This window comes from Petromyzon marinus, chromosome 80, assembly GCF_048934315.1.
Source record: "Petromyzon marinus isolate PM22_M1 ecotype Great Lakes invasive population chromosome 80, UKy_Petmar_22M1.pri1.0, whole genome shotgun sequence".
NCBI classification, from domain to species: Eukaryota; Metazoa; Chordata; class Hyperoartia; order Petromyzontiformes; family Petromyzontidae; genus Petromyzon; species Petromyzon marinus.
In genome coordinates, this window is record NC_133746.1 from 8,995,744 (window position 1) to 9,016,787 (window position 21,044).

Consider the following 21,044-nt stretch of genomic DNA (forward strand, 5'->3'; position numbering starts at 1 on the left):
AGTGAGTGAGTGGGTGGGTGAGTGAGTGAGTGGGTGAGTGGGTGAGTGGGTGAGTGTGTGAGTGAGTGAGTGAGTGGGTGGGTGAGTGAGTGGGTGAGTGAGTGGGTGAGTGAGTGGGTGAGTGTGTGAGTGGGTGGGTGGGTGGGTGGGTGAGGGGGTGAGTGTGTGAGTGAGTGGGTGGGTGGGTGGGTGAGTGAGTGTGTGAGTGAGTGTGTGAGTGAGTGCACAAAGTCCCGTGCCTCCTGCCTGCTCACCTGGGGGAGGGTGGGTGGGTGGGTGAGTGGGTGAGTGGGTGAGTGAGTGGGTGAGTGAGTGAGTGAGTGGGTGAGTGGGTGGGTGAGTGAGTGAGTGGGTGGGTGGGTGGGTGAGTGAGTGAGTGGGTGAGTGGGTGAGTGTGTGAGTGAGTGAGTGGGTGGGTGAGTGAGTGAGTGGGTGAGTGGGTGAGTGTGTGAGTGAGTGAGTGAGTGGGTGGGTGAGTGAGTGGGTGAGTGAGTGGGTGAGTGAGTGGGTGAGTGTGTGAGTGGGTGGGTGGGTGGGTGAGGGGGTGAGTGTGTGAGTGAGTGGGTGGGTGGGTGAGTGTGTGAGTGAGTGTGTGAGTGAGTGCACAAAGTCCCGTGCCTCCTGCCTGCTCACCTGGGGGAGGGTGAGTGGGTGGGTGAGTGAGTGGGTGAGTGAGTGAGTGAGTGGGTGAGTGGGTGGGTGAGTGAGTGAGTGGGTGGGTGGGTGGGTGAGTGAGTGAGTGGGTGAGTGGGTGAGTGTGTGAGTGAGTGGGTGGGTGAGTGAGTGAGTGGGTGAGTGGGTGAGTGGGTGAGTGTGTGAGTGAGTGAGTGAGTGGGTGGGTGAGTGAGTGGGTGAGTGAGTGGGTGAGTGAGTGGGTGAGTGTGTGAGTGGGTGGGTGGGTGGGTGAGGGGGTGAGTGAGGGGGTGAGTGAGTGAGTGGGTGGGTGAGTGGGTGAGTGTGTGAGTGGGTGTGTGGGTGGGTGGGTGAGTGTGTGAGTGAGTGTGTGAGTGGGTGAGTGGGTGGGTGGGTGAGTGTGTGAGTGAGTGTGTGAGTGGGTGTGTGGGTGGATGGGTGAGTGGGTGGGTGGGTGGGTGAGTGAGTGGGTGGGTGAGTGGGTGAGTGAGTGTGTGAGTGGGTGGGTGAGTGGGTGGGTGAGTGGGTGGGTGAGTGAGTGGGTGGGTGAGTGGGTGAGTGTGTGAGTGAGTGGGTGGGTGAGTGGGTGGGTGAGTGGGTGGGTGAGTGAGTGAGTGAGTGGGTGGGTGGGTGAGTGGGTGGGTGGGTGAGTGTGTGAGTGAGTGCACAAAGTCCCGTGCCTCCTGCCTGCTCACCTGGGGGAGGGTGGGTGAGTGAGTGGGTGAGTGAGTGGGTGAGTGGGTGAGTGAGTGGGTGAGTGATTGAGTGAGTGGGTGAGTGGGTGAGTGAGTGATTGAGTGGGTGAGTGAGTGAGTGGGTGAGTGGGTGAGTGAGTGGGTGGGTGAGTGGGTGAGAGGGTGGGTGAGTGGGTGGGTGAGTGAGTGAGCGGGTGAGTGGGTGGATGGGTGGGTGAGTGAGTGGGTGGGTGAGTGGGTGGGTGGGTGAGTGAGTGGGTGGGTGAGTGGGTGAGTGGGTGGGTGAGTGGGTGAGTGAGCGGGTGAGTGGGTGGGTGGGTGAGTGAGTGAGCGGGCGGGTGAGTGAGCGAGTGGGTGAGTGAGTGGGTGAGTGAGTGTGTGCGTGAGTGATTGGGTGGGTAAGTGAGTGATTGAGTGGGTGAGTGATTGAGTGAGTGGGTGAGTGATTGAGTGAGTGTGTGAGTGAGTGATTGAGTGGGTGAGTGATTGAGTGAGTGGGTGAGTGATTGGGTGAGTGATTGAGTGAGTGATTGAGTGAGTGATTGAGTGAGTGATTGAGTGTGTGGGTGAGTGATTGAGTGGGTGAGTGATTGTGTCAGTGAGTGGGTGAGTGATTGTGTCAGTGAGTGGGTGAGTGATTGAGTGAGTGGGTGAGTGATTGAGTGGGTGAGTGATTGAGTGAGTGGGTGAGTGATTGAGTGAGTGAGTGATTGAGTGTGTGAGTGATTGAGTGGGTGAGTGATTGAGTGGGTGAGTGCATGTGTGAGTGAGTGGGTGAGTGATTGAGTGAGTGTGTGAGTGAGTGGGTGAGTGATTGAGTGAGTGTGTGAGTGTGTGAGTGATTGAGTGTGTGAGTGAGTGATTGAGTGTGTGAATGAGTGATTGAGTGGGTGAGTGATTGAGTGAGTGGGTGAGTGAATGTGTGAGTGATTGAGTGAGTGGGTGAGTGATTGAGTGAGTGATTGAGTGATTGAGTGGGTGGGTGAATGAGTGGGTGAGTGAATGTGTCAGTGAGTGGGTGAGTGATTGAGTGAGTGATTGAGTGTGTGAGTGAGTGATTGAGTGAATGGGTGAGTGATTGAGTGGGTGAGTGATTGAGTGGGTGAGTGATTGAGTGGGTGAGTGATTGAGTGTGTGAGTGATTGAGTGGGTGAGTGATTGAGTGGGAGGGTGAATGTTTCAGTGAGTGGGTGAGCCGGTGAGTGGGTGAGCCGGTGAGCGGGTGAGCGATCGAGTGGGTGAGTGCGTGGGTGAGCGGGCGAGTGAGTCTCCCACCATTCTCATGAGGGCCTCATGGTGCACCTAGCCTGGCACTCACCCCGGGCTGCACTCTCTTGTCTTCTATGGAGTACAGTGCACGCTCCAGGGCAGCCGGGATGTCTGGCAGAGGGACGGCCTGCATGACCACCACAACCACCACAACCATTACACAACCACAACCACCACAACCATTACACAACCACCACCACCACAACCATTACACAACCACAACCACCACAACCATTACACAACCACAACCACCACCACAACCACCACAACCACCACAACCATTACACAACCACAACCACCACAACCATTACACAACCACAACCACCACAACCATTACACAACCACAACCACCACCACAACCACCACAACCACCACAACCATTACACAACCACAACCACCACAACCATTACACAACCACAACCACCACAACCATTACACAACCACAACCACCACCACCACCACCACACCACCACACCACCACCACACCACCATCACAACCACCATCACCACACCACCACCACCACACCACCACCACCACACATCTCACCATCAGGAGTTTGTAGCCCTCGTACAGCCCGGTGTGAACGCAGCCCACGTGACCCCCGCCAGACCCCGCCCCCTCCACGGGCTCCGCCCCCTCCGCCCCGGGCTCCTCCCCCCCGCCGAGCCCCGGCCCCTCCTCACCGGGCTCCTCCTCCCCGGGCTCCTCCCCTTCCGCCGCGGGCCCCGCCCCTGCAGCCTCGGGCCCCGCCCCCTCAACGGCGTCGGCGGGGCGGTCCCGCCAGAGCCCCGCCCCCCGGCGTCGCCCCGCCCCCTGCGGGGGCCCCGCCCCCTCGCAGGTCACGCAGAGCAGTGAGCGGTGGCGCACGCAGACCAGGGAGACGGGCAGCGAGTGGAGGGGGCACAGGCGGGGGCCGCCGTCGTCCACCCCCAAGGGGGGCCCGGGGGGGGGTCGCCCCCCCACGAGATCCACGGCGACGCCCCCACCGGCTCCTGCTCCGTCGTGGGCGTCGCCGTGGACGTCGTCGCCGTGGGCGTCGCCGCCGTGGGCGTGTCCATCGTGCGAGTGGGCGTGTCCGTCGTGCGAGTGGGCGTGTCCGTCGTGGGCGTGTTCATCGTGGGCGTGTCCGTCGTGTGAGTGGGCGTGTCCGTCGTGGGCGTGTTCATCGTGGGCGTGTCCGTCGTGGGCGTGTCCATCGTGGGCGTGTCCATCGTGGGCGTGTCCATCGTGGGCGTGTCCATCGTGGGCGTGTCCATCGTGGGCGTGTCTGTCGTGGGCGTGTCCGTCGTGGGCGTGTCCGTCGTGGGCGTGTCCGTCGTGGGCGTGTCTGTCGTGGGCGTGTCTGTCGTGGGCGTGTCCATCGTGGGCGTGTCCGTCGTGGGCGTGTCCGTCGTGGGCGTGTCCGTCGTGGGCGTGTCCGTCGTGGGCGTGTCCCTCGTGGGCGTGTCCGTCGTGGGCGTGTCCATCGTGTCCGTCGTGGGCGTGTCCGTCGTGGGCGTGTCCGTCGTGGGCGTCGTGGGCGTGTCCATCGTGCGAGTGGGCGTGTCCGTCGTGGGCGTCGTGGGCGTGTCCGTCGTGGGCGTGTCCATCGTGCGAGTGGGCGTGTCCATCGTGCGAGTGGGCGTGTCCGTCGTGGGCGTGTCCGTCGTGCGTGTGGGCGTGTCCGTCGTGCTCGTGTCCATGATGTGAGTGGGCGTGTCCATGATGTGCGTGGGCGTGTCCGTCGCGCGAGTGGGTGTGTCCGTCGTGCGGGTGGGCGTGTCCATGATGTGCGTGGGCGTGTCCGTCGTGTGAGTGGGCGTGTCCGTCGTGCGCGTGGGCGTGTCCGTCGTGCGAGTGGGCGTGTCCGTCGTGCGAGTGGGCGTGTCTGTCGTGCGCGTGGGCGTGTCCCGCCTCCTCTGGCTCCTCCTCCCCGTGTCTCTCTCCCTCCTCCTCATCTGGAGGTAGAACCCAGTCGTCATCATCCTCTCCTCGAGGGGGGCCCCCACCCCGCCCCTCCCCCCTGCCCCCCCCATTTGATGCGACTTTGTCAATCCACGACATCGTCGCTCGGCGCACCTGGGGGTGAGAGGGAGTAGGTGGAGAGTGGGTGGTGAGTGAGTGGGTGGTGAGTGGGTGGTGAGTGAGTGGGTGAGTGGGTGGGTGGGTGCGTGAGTGAGTGGGTGGGTGGATGAGTGAGTGACCGAGAAGTGGGGTCAGTGGGCGAGTGGGTGGGTGAGTGGGCGAGCGGGTGGGTGAGTGGGCGAGTGGGTGGGTGAGTGGGCGTGTGGGTGGGTGAGTGGGCGTGTGGGTGGGTGAGTGGGCGTGCGGGTGAGTGGGTGGGTGGATGGATCCCGTACCCTCGGGGTTCCTCCAGAAACAACGAAAAGCCACTTCGTGTGGCCACGTGGAATGTTCGAACGCTCACTGCGGAGGAGAGGCTGCCACTCCTCTGTCGGGAGCTGGACCGATACCGCCTGGATCTCTGCGGTATTCGGGAGGTCTGGTGGACCGGTTCTGGCTCCTGCCGCCATGAGGGGTGGACAGTCCTCTACTCGGGGCAGGAGACTGCCAAACAACAGGGAGTGGCTCTTCTGAACAAATGAAGGGAGCGTGGCGGTGTGGTGTGGGAAGCTGTAAGCCCCAGGCTACTTTGGGCTCACCTTCCCATCAACCGGTGGCGAGGAGTGGTGGTCGTGGTTACTTATGCCCCCACCGAAGACGAACATCCGTGGAGGGATGCAGGCAAAGCCGATGAGTCAGATGCCTTCTATGACCTCCTGTCACAGGTGCTGGCTAAAGTGGCCCCTCGGGATAGAGTCATCTTGTTGGGTGACTTCAATGCCCGAGTTGGTCATGATGCTGGCACCTGGTCTGGAGTGATTGGAGGGCATGGGCCAGATCAGCTCAATAACAACGGTAGGAGGCTGCTAGATTTTTGTGCAGCCCATGGGCTTGTAATTACCAACACGCTGTTCCGGCATCGGTGCATCCACACAACATCATGGATGCATGCCGGGTCCAAGCAAGAACATCTGCTGGACTACATAGTGATGGACCAGCGGATGCAAGCCCATGTCATTGACACCAGGACCTACCGTGGAGCTGATCTGCCCACTGACCATCGACTTGTCATCTGTAAGATGCGCCTGCCATTCTTCCACTCCGGTGGTGGGTGTACACCCAGGACAGCATTCCAACCCACAGCAGCCTGGTCTCAGCTAGCTGATGAAAGTTTCAAGCAGAAATTTCATCATCACTTGCAGCTGGGGTTGGCATCGTCCCCCATTCCTCCTGATGTCGAGGGTAAATGGGCGAGGTTTAGGTCTGTGGCTCATGCAGCTGCAATTGTGGAGAGAGTGGAGAGTTTCCCATACCTGGGCAGTGTGCTCATGACCAGCTCCAGTTTAACAGCAGAGGTCTCTCTCCGAATCAGTCGAGCGGCAATATCTTTTCATCGGTTGCGTAACGCTGTGTGGAAGCTACCTGGTCTGTCGCTCCGCACTAAGCTTCAGGTCTTCTCGGCCACGGTCATTCCCTCCCTTCTCTACGCTTGCGAAACGTGGACCCCCCTAATGGAACATCTTCGCCGGTTAGAAACATTTAGGCTGGCCTGCCTACGATCCATCCTGGGTTTAACCAGACTGGATTGTGTGAGGAGCTCACAAATCCTTGAAAGATCTGGGCAGGGTCCCATCGGTGAGCTCCTCCGGCAGGCAAGGCTGCGATGGCTGGGCCATGTAGCCCGCATGCCGAACCATGCGGGCGGAGGAGCGACACTCACAACAACGAGCGGAGCGCCGGGTGGCTAAAGCACAGCAGGTTGGCACAGTAGGGGGTACAGGTGGTGCATCAGCCAGTCATCTCAGTCATCTCAGTCAGTCGACACGTGGCACCTGGGTCTGCCCCGTGACCTCCTGCGGGCATTCGACACTTCACGTGGTAGCCTCAAGGTGCACATAGCCTGGCACAACCGTCGTGGTTGACTTCACTGCCACTTAGTGGCGAATGGCGGTTGTTGTTGTTGTGTCAGTCGCTACTAGCAGCACTTGCCCCTACAACCTGCTAGAGGCTACCTGCTGCTACGACTATCCCCCTCCTCACCTCACCTCCTCACCTCGCCCCCTCCTCACCTCACCACCTCACCTCACCACCTCACCTCACCTCACCTCCTCACCTCACCTCCTCACCTCACCTCCTCACCTCGCCCCTCACCTCCTCACCTCACCCCTCACCACCTCACCTCCTCACCTCACCTCCTCACCTCACCTCCTCACCTCGCCCCTCACCTCCTCACCTCGCCCCTCACCACCTCACCTCCTCACCTCACCTCCTCACCTCACCTCCTCACCTCGCCCCCTCCTCACCTCACCACCTCACCTCACCACCTCACCTCCTCACCTCACCTCCTCACCTCGCCCCTCACCACCTCACCTCCTCACCTCACCTCCTCACCTCACCTCCTCACCTCACCTCCTCACCTCCTCACCTCGCCCCTCACCTCCTCACCTCGCCCCTCACCTCCTCACCTCCTCACCTCACCTCCTCACCTCACCTCCTCACCTCCTCACCTCACCTCCTCACCTCACCACCTCACCTCCTCACCTCACCACCTCACCACCTCACCTCCTCACCTCACCTCCTCACCTCACCACCTCACCTCCTCACCTCACCTCCTCACCTCGTCCAGTCGGCGTCTTACCCCAGCAGCGTCGTGCGTAGCTGCAGAAACTTCCGCGTGCACGCGGGGCCCCGGAACCTGCATGGACTCACTCGCCCCGGAACATGCATGGACCCACTCGCCCCGGAACCTGCATCGACTCACTCGCCCCGGAATCTGCATATCGACTCACTCGCCCCGGAACCTGCATGGACTCACTCGCCCCGGAACATGCATGGACCCACTCTCCCCGGAACCTGCATGGGCTCACTCGCCCCGGACCCTGCATCGACTCACTCGCCCCGGAACCTGCATCGACTCACTCGCCCTGGAACCTGCATAACGACTCACTCGCCCCGGAACCTGCATGGACTCACTCGCCCCAGAACCTGCATGGACTCACTCGCCCCGGACCCTGCATCGACTCACTCGCCCCGGAACCTGCATGGACTCATCGCCCCGGAGCCTGCATGGACTCACTCGCCCCGGAACATGCATGGACTCACTCGCCCCGGAACCTGCATCGACTCACTCGCCCCGGAACCTGCATGGACTCACTCGCCCCGGAACATGCATGGACCCACGCTCCCCGGAACAGGCATGGACTCACTCGCCCCGGAACCTGCATGGACTCACTCCCCCCGGAACCTGCATGGACTCACTCCCCCCGGAACCTGCATGGGCTCACTCGCCCCGGACCCTGCATCGACTCACTCGCCCCGGAACCTGGATGGACTGACTCGCCCCGGAACCTGCATGGACTGACTCGCCCCGGAACCTGCATGGACTCACTCGCCCCGGACCCTGCATGGACTCACTCGCCCCGGAACCTGCATCGACTCACTCGCCCCGGAACCTGCATATCGACTCACTCGCCCCGGAACCTGCATGGACTCACTCGCCCCGGAGCCTGCATCGACTCACTCGCCCCGGAGCCTGCATCGACTCACTCGCCCCGGAACCTGCAATGGACTCACTCGCCCCGGAACATGCATGGACCCACTCTCCCCGGAACATGCATGGACTCACTCGCCCCGGAACCTGCATGGACTCACTCCCCCCGGAACCTGCATGGGCTCACTCGCCCCGGACCCTGCATCGACTCACTCGCCCCGGAACCTACATGGACTGACTCGCCCCGGAACCTGCATGGACTCACTCGCCCCGGACCCTGCATGGACTCACTCGCCCCGGAACCTGCATGGACTCACTCCCCCCGGAACATGCATGGACTCACTCGCCCCGGAACCTGCATGGACTCACTCGCCCCGGACCCTGCATCGACTCACTCGCCCCGGAACCTGCATATCTACTCACGCGCCCTGGAACCTGCATATCGACTCACTCGCCCCGGAACCTGCATATCGACTCACTCGCCCCGGAACCTGCATGGACTTATCGCCCCGGAACCTGCATGGACTCACTCGCCACGGAACCTGCATGGACTCACTCGCCCCGGAACCTGCATGGACTCTCTCGCCCCGGAACCTGCGTCGACTCCTGCCCCCGGAACATGTATCGACTCACTCGCCCCGGAACCTGCATATCGACTCACCCGCCCCGGAACCTGCATGGACTCGCTCGCCCCGGAACCTGTATCGACTCACCCGCCCCGGAACCTGCATGGACTCACTCGCCCCGGAACGTGGATAGACTCACTCGCCACGGAACCCGTATCGACTCACCCGCCCCGGAACCTGCATGGATTCACTCGCCCCGGAACCTGTATCGACTCACCCGCCCCGGAACCTGCATGGCCTCCTCGCCCCGAAACTTGCATCTACTCACTCGCCCCGGAACCAGCATCGACTCACTCGCCCCGGAACATGCATGGACTCATAGCCCCGGAACCTGCATGGACTCGCTCGCCCCGGAACCTGTATCGACTCACCCGCCCCGGAACCTGCATGGACTCACTCGCCCCGGAACGTGGATGGACTCACTCGCCACGGAACCCGTATCGACTCACCCGCCCCGGAACCTGCATGGATTCACTCGCCCCGGAACCTGTATCGACTCACCCGCCCCGGAACCTGTATCGACTCACCCGCCCCGGAACCTGCATGGCCTCCTCGCCCCGAAACTTGCATCTACTCACTCGCCCCGGAACCAGCATCGACTCACTCGCCCCGGAACATGCATGGACTCATCGCCCCGGAACCTGCATTGACTCAATCGCCCCGGAACCTGCATCGATTCCCTGCCCCCGGAACATGCATCGACTCACTCGCCCCAGAACCTGCATGGACTGACTCGCCCCGGACCCTGCATGGACTGACTCGCCCCGGACCCTGCATGGACTCACTCGCCCCGGACCCTGCATGGACTCACTCGCACACGTGTTGTGGTTGTTGTTGTTTCCCACGGCTTTTATTGAACAATGACGTCACGGCACATCAAGAGATGACGTTCTGGCTCAAGTTTTCCCACGAGGTGACGTCACGGCTCAAGTCACACCACGAGATGACGTCAGGACAAAGTCACACCACAAGATGACGTCACGGCTCAAGTCACACCACGAGATGACGTCACGGCGTACGTCACACCAAGAGATGACGTCAAAACCCAGTCACACCACAAGATGACGTCACGGCCCAAGTAACAATATGATATGCCGTCGAACTAAGTCACACTACGAAATGACGTCACGCTTCTAGTCACACCACGAGCTGACGTCAAAACGCAAGTTTGCCCACGTGCTGCTGCTACTCGCTACTAACAGCACTTGCCCCTACAGCCCTGTTAGAGGCTACACGGGGGATCTTTGTCTGTGTATAGGCGCTGCTGCTACTCGCTACTAACAGCACTTGCCCCTACAGCCCTGCTAGAGGCTACACGGGGGATCTTTGTCTGTGTATAGGTGCTGCTGCTACTCGCTACTAACAGCACTTGCCCCTACAGCCCTGCTAGAGGCTACACGGGGGATCTTTGCCTGTGTATAGGTGCTGCTACTCGCTATAAACAGCACTTGCCCCTACAGCCCTGCTAGAGGCTACACGGGGGATCTTTGTCAGTGTATAGGTGTTGCTGCTACTCGCTACTAACAGCACTTGCCCCTACAGCCCTGTTAGAGGCTACACGGGGGATCTTTGTCTGTGTATAGGTGCTGCTGATACTCGCTACTAACAGCACTTGCCCCTACAGCCCTGATAGAGGCTACACGGGGGGATCTTTGTCTGTGTATAGGTGCTGCTGCTACTTGCTACTAACAGCACTTGCCCCTACAGCCCTGTTAGAGGCTACACGGGGGATCTTTGTCTGTGTATAGGTGCTGCTACTACTCGCTACTAGCAGCACTTGCCCCTGCAGTACTGCTAGAGGCTACACGGGGGATCTTTGTGTATAGGTGTTGCTGCTACTCGCTACTAACAGCACTTGCCCCTACAGCCCTGCTAGAGGCTACACGGGGGATCTTTGTCTGTGTGTAGGTGCTGCTGCTACTCGCTACTAACAGCACTTGCCCCTACAGCCCTGCTAGAGGCTACACGGGGGATCTTTGTCTGTGTATAGGTGCTTCTGCTACTCGCTACTAACAGCACATGCCCCTACAGCCCTGCTAGAGGCTACACGGGGGATCTTTGTCTGTGTATAGGTGCTGCTGATACTCGCTACTAACAGCACTTGCCCCTACAGTCCTGTTAGAGGCTACACGGGGGATCTTTGTCTGTGTATAGGTGCTGCTGCTACTCGCTACTAACAGGACTTGCCCCTACAGCCCTGCTAGAGGCTACACGGGGGATCTTTGCCTGTGTATAGGTGCTGCTGCTACTCGCTATAAGCAGCACTTGCCCCTACAGCCCTGCTAGAGGCTACACGGGGGATCTTTGTCTGTGTATAGGTGTTGCTGCTACTCGCTACTAACAGCACTTGCCCCTACAACCCTGTTAGAGGCTACACGGGGGATCTTTGTCTGTGTATAGGCGGTGCTGCTGCTACTCGCTACTAACAGCACTTGCCCCTACAGTCCTGCTAGAGGCTACACGGGGGATCTTTGTCTGTGTATAGGTGCTGCTGCTACTCGCTACTAACAGCACTTGCCCCTACAGCCCTGTTAGAGGCTACACGGGGGATCTTTGTCTGTGTATAGGCGGTGCTGCTGCTACTCGCTACTAACAGCACTTGCCCCTACAGTCCTGCTAGAGGCTACACGGGGGATCTTTGTCTGTGTATAGGCGGTGCTGCTGCTACTCGCTACTAACAGCACTTGCCCCTACAGTCCTGCTAGAGGCTACACGGGGGATCTTTGTCTGTGTATAGGTGCTGCTGCTACTCGCTACTAACAGCACTTGCCCCTACAGCCCTGCTAGAGGCTTCACGGGGGATCTTTGTGTATAGGTGTTGCTGCTACTCGCTACTAACAGCACTTGCCCCTACAGCCCTGTTAGAGGCTACACGGGGGATCTTTGTCTGTGTATAGGTGCTGCTGCTACTCGCTACTAGCAGCACTTGCCCCTGCAGTACTGCTAGAGGCTACACGGGGGATCTTTGTCTGTGTATAGGTGTTGCTGCTACTCGCTACTAACAGCACTTGCCCCTACAACCCTGTTAGAGGCTACACGGGGGATCTTTGTCTGTGTATAGGCGGTGCTGCTGCTACTCGCTACTAACAGCACTTGCCCCTACAGTCCTGCTAGAGGCTACACGGGGGATCTTTGTCTGTGTATAGGTGCTGCTGCTACTCGCTACTAACAGCACTTGCCCCTACAGCCCTGTTAGAGGCTACACGGGGGATCTTTGTCTGTGTATAGGTGCTGCTGCTACTCGCTACTAACAGCACTTGCCCCTACAGTCCTGCTAGAGGCTACACGGGGGATCTTTGTCTGTGTATAGGTGCTGCTGCTACTCGCTACTAACAGCACTTGCCCCTACAGTCCTGCTAGAGGCTACACGGGGGATCTTTGTCTGTGTATAGGTGCTGCTGCTACTCGCTACTAACAGCACTTGCCCCTACAGCCCTGCTAGAGGCTTCACGGGGGATCTTTGTGTATAGGTGTTGCTGCTACTCGCTACTAACAGCACTTGCCCCTACAGCCCTGTTAGAGGCTACACGGGGGATCTTTGTCTGTGTATAGGTGCTGCTGCTACTCGCTACTAGCAGCACTTGCCCCTGCAGTACTGCTAGAGGCTACACGGGGGATCTTTGTCTGTGTATAGGTGCTGCTGCTACTCGCTACTAACAGCACTTGCCCCTACAGCCCTGTTAGAGGCTACACGGGGGATCTTTGTCTGTGTATAGGTGCTGCTGCTACTCGCTACTAGCAGCACTTGCCCCTACAGTCCTGCTAGAGGGTACACGGGGGATCTTTGTCTGTGTATAGGTGCTGCTGCTACTCGCTAACAGCACTTGCCCCTACAGCCCTGTTAGAGGCTACACGGGGGATCTTTGTCTGTGTATAGGCGCTGCTGCTACTCGCTACTAACAGCACTTGCCCCTACAGCCCTGCTAGAGGCTACACGGGGGATCTTTGTCTGTGTGTAGGTGCTGCTGCTACTCGCTACTAACAGCACTTGCCCCTACAGCCCTGCTAGAGGCTAAACGGGGGATCTTTGTGTATAGGTGTTGCTGCTACTCGCTACTAACAGCACTTGCCCCTACAGCCCTGTTAGAGGCTACACGGGGGATCTTTGTCTGTGTATAGGCGCTGCTGCTACTCGCTACTAACAGCACTTGCCCCTACAGCCCTGTTAGAGGCTACACGGGGGATCTTTGTCTGTGTATAGGTGCTGCTGATACTCGCTACTAACAGCACTTGCCCCTACAGTCCTGTTAGAGGCTACACGGGGGATCTTTGTCTGTGTATAGGTGCTGCTGCTACTCGCTACTAACAGCACTTGCCCCTACAGCCCTGTTAGAGGCTACACGGGGGATCTTTGTCTGTGTATAGGTGCTGCTGATACTCGCTACTAACAGCACTTGCCCCTACGGTCCTGTTAGAGGCTACACGGGGGATCTTTGTCTGTGTATAGGTGCTGATGCTACTCGCTACTAACAGCACTTGCCCCTACAGCCCTGCTAGAGGCTACACGGGGGATCTTTGTCTGTGTATAGGTGCTTCTGCTACTCGCTACTAACAGCACTTGCCCCTACAGCCCTGCTAGAGGCTACACGGGGGATCTTTGTGTATAGGTGTTGCTGCTACTCGCTACTAACAGCACTTGCCCCTACCGCCCTGTTAGAGGCTACACGGGGGATCTTTGTCTGTGTATAGGTGCTGCTACTCGCTACTAGCAGCACTTGCCCCTACAGTTCTGCTAGAGGCTACACGGGGGATCTTTGTCTGTGTATAGGTGCTGCTGCTACTCGCTACTAACAGCACTTGCCCCTACAGCCCTGCTAGAGGCTACACGGGGGATCTTTGTCTGTGTGTAGGTACTGCTGCTACTCGCTACTACCAGCACTTGCCCCTACAGCCCTACTAGAGGCTACACGGGGGATCTTTGTCTGTGTATAGGTGCTTCTGCTACTCGCTACTAACAGCACTTGCCCCTACAGCCCTGTTAGAGGCTACACGGGTGATCTTTGTCTGTGTATAGGTGCTGCTGCTACTCGCTACTAACAGCACTTGCCCCTACAGCCATGCTAGAGGCTACACGGGGGACCTTTGTGTATAGACGCTGCTGCTACTCGCTACTAACAGCACTTGCCCCTTCAGCCCTGCTAGAGGCTACACGGGGGATCTTTGTCTGTGTATAGGTGCTGCTGCTACTCGCTACTAACAGCACTTGCCCCTACAGCCCTGCTAGAGGCTACACGGGTGATCTTTGTTTGTGTATAGGTGCTTCTGCTAGTCGCTACCAACAGCACTTGCCCCTACAGCCCTGCTAGAGGCTACACGGGGGATCTTTGTCTGTGTATAGGTGCTGCTGCTACTCGCTACTAGCAGCACTTGCCCCTACAGCCCTGTTAGAGGCTACACGGGGGATCTTTGTCTGTGTATAGGTGATGCTGCTACTCGCTACTAGCAGCACTTGCCCCTGCAGTACTGCTAGAGGCTACACAGGGGATCTTTGTCTGTGTATAGGTGTTGCTGCTACTCGCTACTAACAGCACTTGCCCCTACAGCCCTGTTAGAGGCTACACGGGGGATCTTTGTCTGTGTATAGGTGCTGCTGCTACTCACTACTAGCAGCACTTGCCCCTGCAGTACTGCTAGAGGCTACACGGGGGATCTTTGTCTGTGTATAGGTGCTGCTGCTAATCGCTACTAACAGCACTTGCCCCTACAGCCCTGTTAGAGGCTACACGGGGGATCTTTGTCTGTGTATAGGTGCTGCTGCTACTCGCTACTAACAGCACTTGCCCCTACAGCCCTGCTAGAGGCTACACGGGGGATCTTTGTCTGTGTATAGGTGCTGCTGCTACTCACTACTAACAGCACTTGCCCCTACAGCCCTGCTAGAGGCTACACGGGGGATCTTTGTCTGTGTATAGGTGCTTCTGCTAGTCGCTACCAACAGCACTTGCCCCTACAGCCCTGCTAGAGGCTACACGGGGGATCTTTGTCTGTGTATAGGTGCTGCTACTCGCTACTAACAGCACATGCCCCTACAGTCCTGCTAGAGGCTACACGGGGGATCTTTGTGTATAGGTGTTGCTGCTACTCGCTACTAACAGCACTTGCCCCTACAGCCCTGTTAGAGGCTACACAGGGGATCTTTGTCTGTGTATAGGTGCTGCTGATACTCGCTACTAACAGCACTTGCCCCTACAGTCCTGTTAGAGGCTACACGGGGGATCTTTGTCTGTGTATAGGTGCTGCTGCTACTCGCTACTAACAGGACTTGCCCCTACAGCCCTGCTAGAGGCTACACGGGGGATCTTTGCCTGTGTATAGGTGCTGCTGCTACTCGCTATAAGCAGCACTTGCCCCTACAGCCCTGCTAGAGGCTACACGGGGGATCTTTGTCTGTGTATAGGTGTTGCTGCTACTCGCTACTAACAGCACTTGCCCCTACAGCCCTGTTAGAGGCTACACGGGGGATCTTTGTCTGTGTATAGGCGGTGCTGCTGCTACTCGCTACTAACAGCACTTGCCCCTACAGTCCTGCTAGAGGCTACACGGGGGATCTTTGTCTGTGTATAGGTGCTGCTGCTACTCGCTACTAACAGCACTTGCCCCTACAGCCCTGTTAGAGGCTACACGGGGGATCTTTGTCTGTGTATAGGTGCTGCTGCTACTCGCTACTAACAGCACTTGCCCCTACGGTCCTGTTAGAGGCTACACGGGGGATCTTTGTCTGTGTATAGGTGCTGCTGCTACTCGCTACTAACAGCACTTGCCCCTACAGCCCTGCTAGAGGCTACACGGGGGATCTTTGTCTGTGTATAGGTGCTTCTGCTACTCGCTACTAACAGCACTTGCCCCTACAGCCCTGCTAGAGGCTACACGGGGGATCTTTGTGTATAGGTGTTGCTGCTACTCGCTACTAACAGCACTTGCCCCTACCGCCCTGTTAGAGGCTACACGGGGGATCTTTGTCTGTGTATAGGTGCTGCTACTCGCTACTAGCAGCACTTGCCCCTACAGTTCTGCTAGAGGCTACACGGGGGATCTTTGTCTGTGTATAGGTGCTGCTGCTACTCGCTACTAACAGCACTTGCCCCTACAGCCCTGCTAGAGGCTACACGGGGGATCTTTGTCTGTGTGTAGGTACTGCTGCTACTCGCTACTACCAGCACTTGCCCCTACAGCCCTACTAGAGGCTACACGGGGGATCTTTGTCTGTGTATAGGTGCTTCTGCTACTCGCTACTAACAGCACTTGCCCCTACCGCCCTGTTAGAGGCTACACGGGTGATCTTTGTCTGTGTATAGGTGCTGCTGCTACTCGCTACTAACAGCACTTGCCCCTACAGCCATGCTAGAGGCTACACGGGTGATCTTTGTCTGTGTATAGACGCTGCTGCTACTCGCTACTAACAGCACTTGCCCCTTCAGCCCTGCTAGAGGCTACACGGGGGATCTTTGTCTGTGTATAGGTGCTGCTGCTACTCGCTACTAACAGCACTTGCCCCTACAGCCCTGCTAGAGGCTACACGGGGGATCTTTGTTTGTGTATAGGTGCTTCTGCTAGTCGCTACCAACAGCACTTGCCCCTACAGCCCTGCTAGAGGCTACACGGGGGATCTTTGTCTGTGTATAGGTGCTGCTGCTACTCGCTACTAGCAGCACTTGCCCCTACAGCCCTGTTAGAGGCTACACGGGGGATCTTTGTCTGTGTATAGGTGATGCTGCTACTCGCTACTAGCAGCACTTGCCCCTGCAGTACTGCTAGAGGCTACACAGGGGATCTTTGTCTGTGTATAGGTGTTGCTGCTACTCGCTACTAACAGCACTTGCCCCTACAGCCCTGTTAGAGGCTACACGGGGGATCTTTGTCTGTGTATAGGTGCTGCTGCTACTCACTACTAGCAGCACTTGCCCCTGCAGTACTGCTAGAGGCTACACGGGGGATCTTTGTCTGTGTATAGGTGCTGCTGCTAATCGCTACTAACAGCACTTGCCCCTACAGCCCTGTTAGAGGCTACACGGGGGATCTTTGTCTGTGTATAGGTGCTGCTGCTACTCGCTACTAACAGCACTTGCCCCTACAGCCCTGCTAGAGGCTACACGGGGGATCTTTGTCTGTGTATAGGTGCTGCTGCTACTCACTACTAACAGCACTTGCCCCTACAGCCCTGCTAGAGGCTACACGGGGGATCTTTGTCTGTGTATAGGTGCTTCTGCTAGTCGCTACCAACAGCACTTGCCCCTACAGCCCTGCTAGAGGCTACACGGGGGATCTTTGTCTGTGTATAGGTGCTGCTACTCGCTACTAACAGCACATGCCCCTACAGTCCTGCTAGAGGCTACACGGGGGATCTTTGTGTATAGGTGTTGCTGCTACTCGCTACTAACAGCACTTGCCCCTACAGCCCTGTTAGAGGCTACACAGGGGATCTTTGTCTGTGTATAGGTGCTGCTGATACTCGCTACTAACAGCACTTGCCCCTACAGTCCTGTTAGAGGCTACACGGGGGATCTTTGTCTGTGTATAGGTGCTGCTGCTACTCGCTACTAACAGGACTTGCCCCTACAGCCCTGCTAGAGGCTACACGGGGGATCTTTGCCTGTGTATAGGTGCTGCTGCTACTCGCTATAAGCAGCACTTGCCCCTACAGCCCTGCTAGAGGCTACACGGGGGATCTTTGTCTGTGTATAGGTGTTGCTGCTACTCGCTACTAACAGCACTTGCCCCTACAGCCCTGTTAGAGGCTACACGGGGGATCTTTGTCTGTGTATAGGCGGTGCTGCTGCTACTCGCTACTAACAGCACTTGCCCCTACAGTCCTGCTAGAGGCTACACGGGGGATCTTTGTCTGTGTATAGGTGCTGCTGCTACTCGCTACTAACAGCACTTGCCCCTACAGCCCTGTTAGAGGCTACACGGGGGATCTTTGTCTGTGTATAGGCGCTGCTGCTACTCGCTACTAACAGCACTTGCCCCTACAGCCCTGTTAGAGGCTACACGGGGGATCTTTGTCTGTGTATAGGTGCTGCTGCTACTCGCTACTAACAGCACTTGCCCCTACGGTCCTGTTAGAGGCTACACGGGGGATCTTTGTCTGTGTATAGGTGCTGCTGCTACTCGCTACTAACAGCACTTGCCCCTACAGCCCTGCTAGAGGCTACACGGGGGATCTTTGTCTGTGTATAGGTGCTTCTGCTACTCGCTACTAACAGCACTTGCCCCTACAGCCCTGCTAGAGGCTACACGGGGGATCTTTGTGTATAGGTGTTGCTGCTACTCGCTACTAACAGCACTTGCCCCTACCGCCCTGTTAGAGGCTACACGGGGGATCTTTGTCTGTGTATAGGTGCTGCTACTCGCTACTAGCAGCACTTGCCCCTACAGTTCTGCTAGAGGCTACACGGGGGATCTTTGTCTGTGTATAGGTGCTGCTGCTACTCGCTACTAACAGCACTTGCCCCTACAGCCCTGCTAGAGGCTACACGGGGGATCTTTGTCTGTGTGTAGGTACTGCTGCTACTCGCTACTACCAGCACTTGCCCCTACAGCCCTACTAGAGGCTACACGGGGGATCTTTGTCTGTGTATAGGTGCTTCTGCTACTCGCTACTAACAGCACTTGCCCCTACCGCCCTGTTAGAGGCTACACGGGTGATCTTTGTCTGTGTATAGGTGCTGCTGCTACTCGCTACTAACAGCACTTGCCCCTACAGCCATGCTAGAGGCTACACGGGTGATCTTTGTCTGTGTATAGACGCTGCTGCTACTCGCTACTAACAGCACTTGCCCCTTCAGCCCTGCTAGAGGCTACACGGGGGATCTTTGTCTGTGTATAGGTGCTGCTGCTACTCGCTACTAACAGCACTTGCCCCTACAGCCCTGCTAGAGGCTACACGGGGGATCTTTGTTTGTGTATAGGTGCTTCTGCTAGTCGCTACCAACAGCACTTGCCCCTACAGCCCTGCTAGAGGCTACACGGGGGATCTTTGTCTGTGTATAGGTGCTGCTGCTACTCGCTACTAGCAGCACTTGCCCCTACAGCCCTGTTAGAGGCTACACGGGGGATCTTTGTCTGTGTATAGGTGATGCTGCTACTCGCTACTAGCAGCACTTGCCCCTGCAGTACTGCTAGAGGCTACACAGGGGATCTTTGTCTGTGTATAGGTGTTGCTGCTACTCGCTACTAACAGCACTTGCCCCTACAGCCCTGTTAGAGGCTACACGGGGGATCTTTGTCTGTGTATAGGTGCTGCTGCTACTCACTACTAGCAGCACTTGCCCCTGCAGTACTGCTAGAGGCTACACGGGGGATCTTTGTCCGTGTATAGGCGCTGCTGCTAATCGCTACTAACAGCACTTGCCCCTACAGCCCTGTTAGAGGCTACACGGGTGATCTTTGTCTGTGTATAGGTGCTGCTGCTACTCGCTACTAACAGCACTTGCCCCTACAGCCATGCTAGAGGCTACACGGGGGACCTTTGTCTGTGTATAGGTGCTGCTACTCGCTACTAACAGCACTTGCCCCTACAGCCCTGTTAGAGGCTACACGGGGGATCTTTGTCTGTGTATAGGTGCTGCTACTCGCTACTAACAGCACTTGCCCCTACAGTCCTGTTAGAGGCTACACGGGGGATCTTTGTCTGTGTATAGGTGCTGCTGCTACTCGCTACTAACAGGACTTGCCCCTACAGCCCTGCTAGAGGCTACACGGGGGATCTTTGCCTGTGTATAGGTGCTGCTGCTACTCGCTATAAGCAGCACTTGCCCCTACAGCCCTGCTAGAGGCTACACGGGGGATCTTTGTCTGTGTATAGGTGTTGCTGCTACTCGCTACTAACAGCACTTGCCCCTACAGCCCTGTTAGAGGCTACACGGGGGATCTTTGTCTGTGTATAGGCGGTGCTGCTGCTACTCGCTACTAACAGCACTTGCCCCTACAGTCCTGCTAGAGGCTACACGGGGGATCTTTGTCTGTGTATAGGTGCTGCTGCTACTCGCTACTAACAGCACTTGCCCCTACAGCCCTGTTAGAGGCTACACGGGGGATCTTTGTCTGTGTATAGGCGGTGCTGCTGCTACTCGCTACTAACAGCACTTGCCCCTACAGTCCTGCTAGAGGCTACACGGGGGATCTTTGTCTGTGTATAGGTGCTGCTGCTACTCGCTACTAACAGCACTTGCCCCTACAGCCCTGGTAGAGGCTACACGGGGGATCTTTGTGTATAGGTGTTGCTGCTACTCGCTACTAACAGCACTTGCCCCTACAGCCCTGTTAGAGGCTACACGGGGGATCTTTGTCTGTGTATAGGTGCTGCTGCTACTCGCTACTAGCAGCACTTGCCCCTACAGCCCTGCTAGAGGCTACACGGGGGATCTTTGTCTGTGTAATGGTGCTTCTGCTACTCGAGACTAACAGCACTTGCCCCTACAGCCCTGCTAGAGGCTACACGGGGGATCTTTGTCTGTGTATAGGTGCTGCTGCTACTCGCTACTAACAGCACTTGCCCCTACAGCCCTGTTAGAGGCTACACGGGGGATCTTTGTCTGTGTATAGGTGCTGCTGATACTCGCTACTAACAGCACTTGCCCCTACGGTCCTGTTAGAGGCTACACGGGGGATCTTTGTCTGTGTATAGGTGCTGCTGCTACTCGCTACTAACAGCACTTGCCCCTACAGCCCTGCTAGAGGCTACACGGGGGATCTTTGTCTGTGTATAGGTGCTGCTACTCGCTACTAACAGCACTTGCCCCTACAGCCCTGCTAGAGGCTACACGGGGGATCTTTGTCTGTGTGTAGGTACTGCTGCTACTCGCTACTAACAGCACTTGCCCCAACAGCCCTGTTAGAGGCTACACGGGGGATCTTTGTCTGTGTATAGGTGCTGCTGATACTCGCTACCAACAGCACTTGCCCCTACAGCCCTGCTAGAGGCTACACGGGGGATCTTTGTCTGTGTATAGGTGCTGCTGCTACTCGCTACTAACAGCACTTGCCCCTACAGCCCTGTTAGAGGCTACACGGGGGATCTTTGTCTGTGTATAGGTGCTGCTGCTACTCGCTACTAGCAGCACTTGCCCCTATAGTCCTGCTAGAGGCTACACGGGGGATCTTTGTCTGTGTATAGGTGCTGCTGCTACTCGCTACTAACAGCACTTGCCCCTACAGCCCTGTTAGAGGCTACACGGGGGATCTTTGTCTGTGTATAGGTGCTGCTGCTACTCGCTACTAACAGCACTTGCCCCTACGGCCCTGCTAGAGGCTACACGGGGGATCTTTGTCTGTGTATAGCTGCTTCT

The 21,044-nt window shown here is 57.5% G+C and overlaps 1 protein-coding gene across 2 annotated transcripts in view; it reads right to left on the reverse strand.

Moving 5' to 3' along the window:
• LOC142907653 (uncharacterized) overlaps nucleotides 1-19,934 on the reverse strand; it is a 38,602-nt gene extending 18,668 nt beyond the window's left edge. For both annotated transcript variants that reach the window (XM_076057232.1, XM_076057231.1), the window contains exons 1-3: nucleotides 7,259-19,934; nucleotides 3,145-4,656; nucleotides 2,647-2,724 (exon numbers count right to left, since the gene is read on the reverse strand). In XM_076057232.1, the coding sequence (XP_075913347.1) occupies nucleotides 2,647-2,724; nucleotides 3,145-4,656; nucleotides 7,259-7,420 (1,752 nt within the window). In that variant the 5' untranslated portion in view covers nucleotides 7,421-19,934. The remainder of the gene's footprint in view (nucleotides 1-2,646; nucleotides 2,725-3,144; nucleotides 4,657-7,258) is intronic.
• Between the last annotated feature and the right edge of the window lie 1,110 nt (nucleotides 19,935-21,044).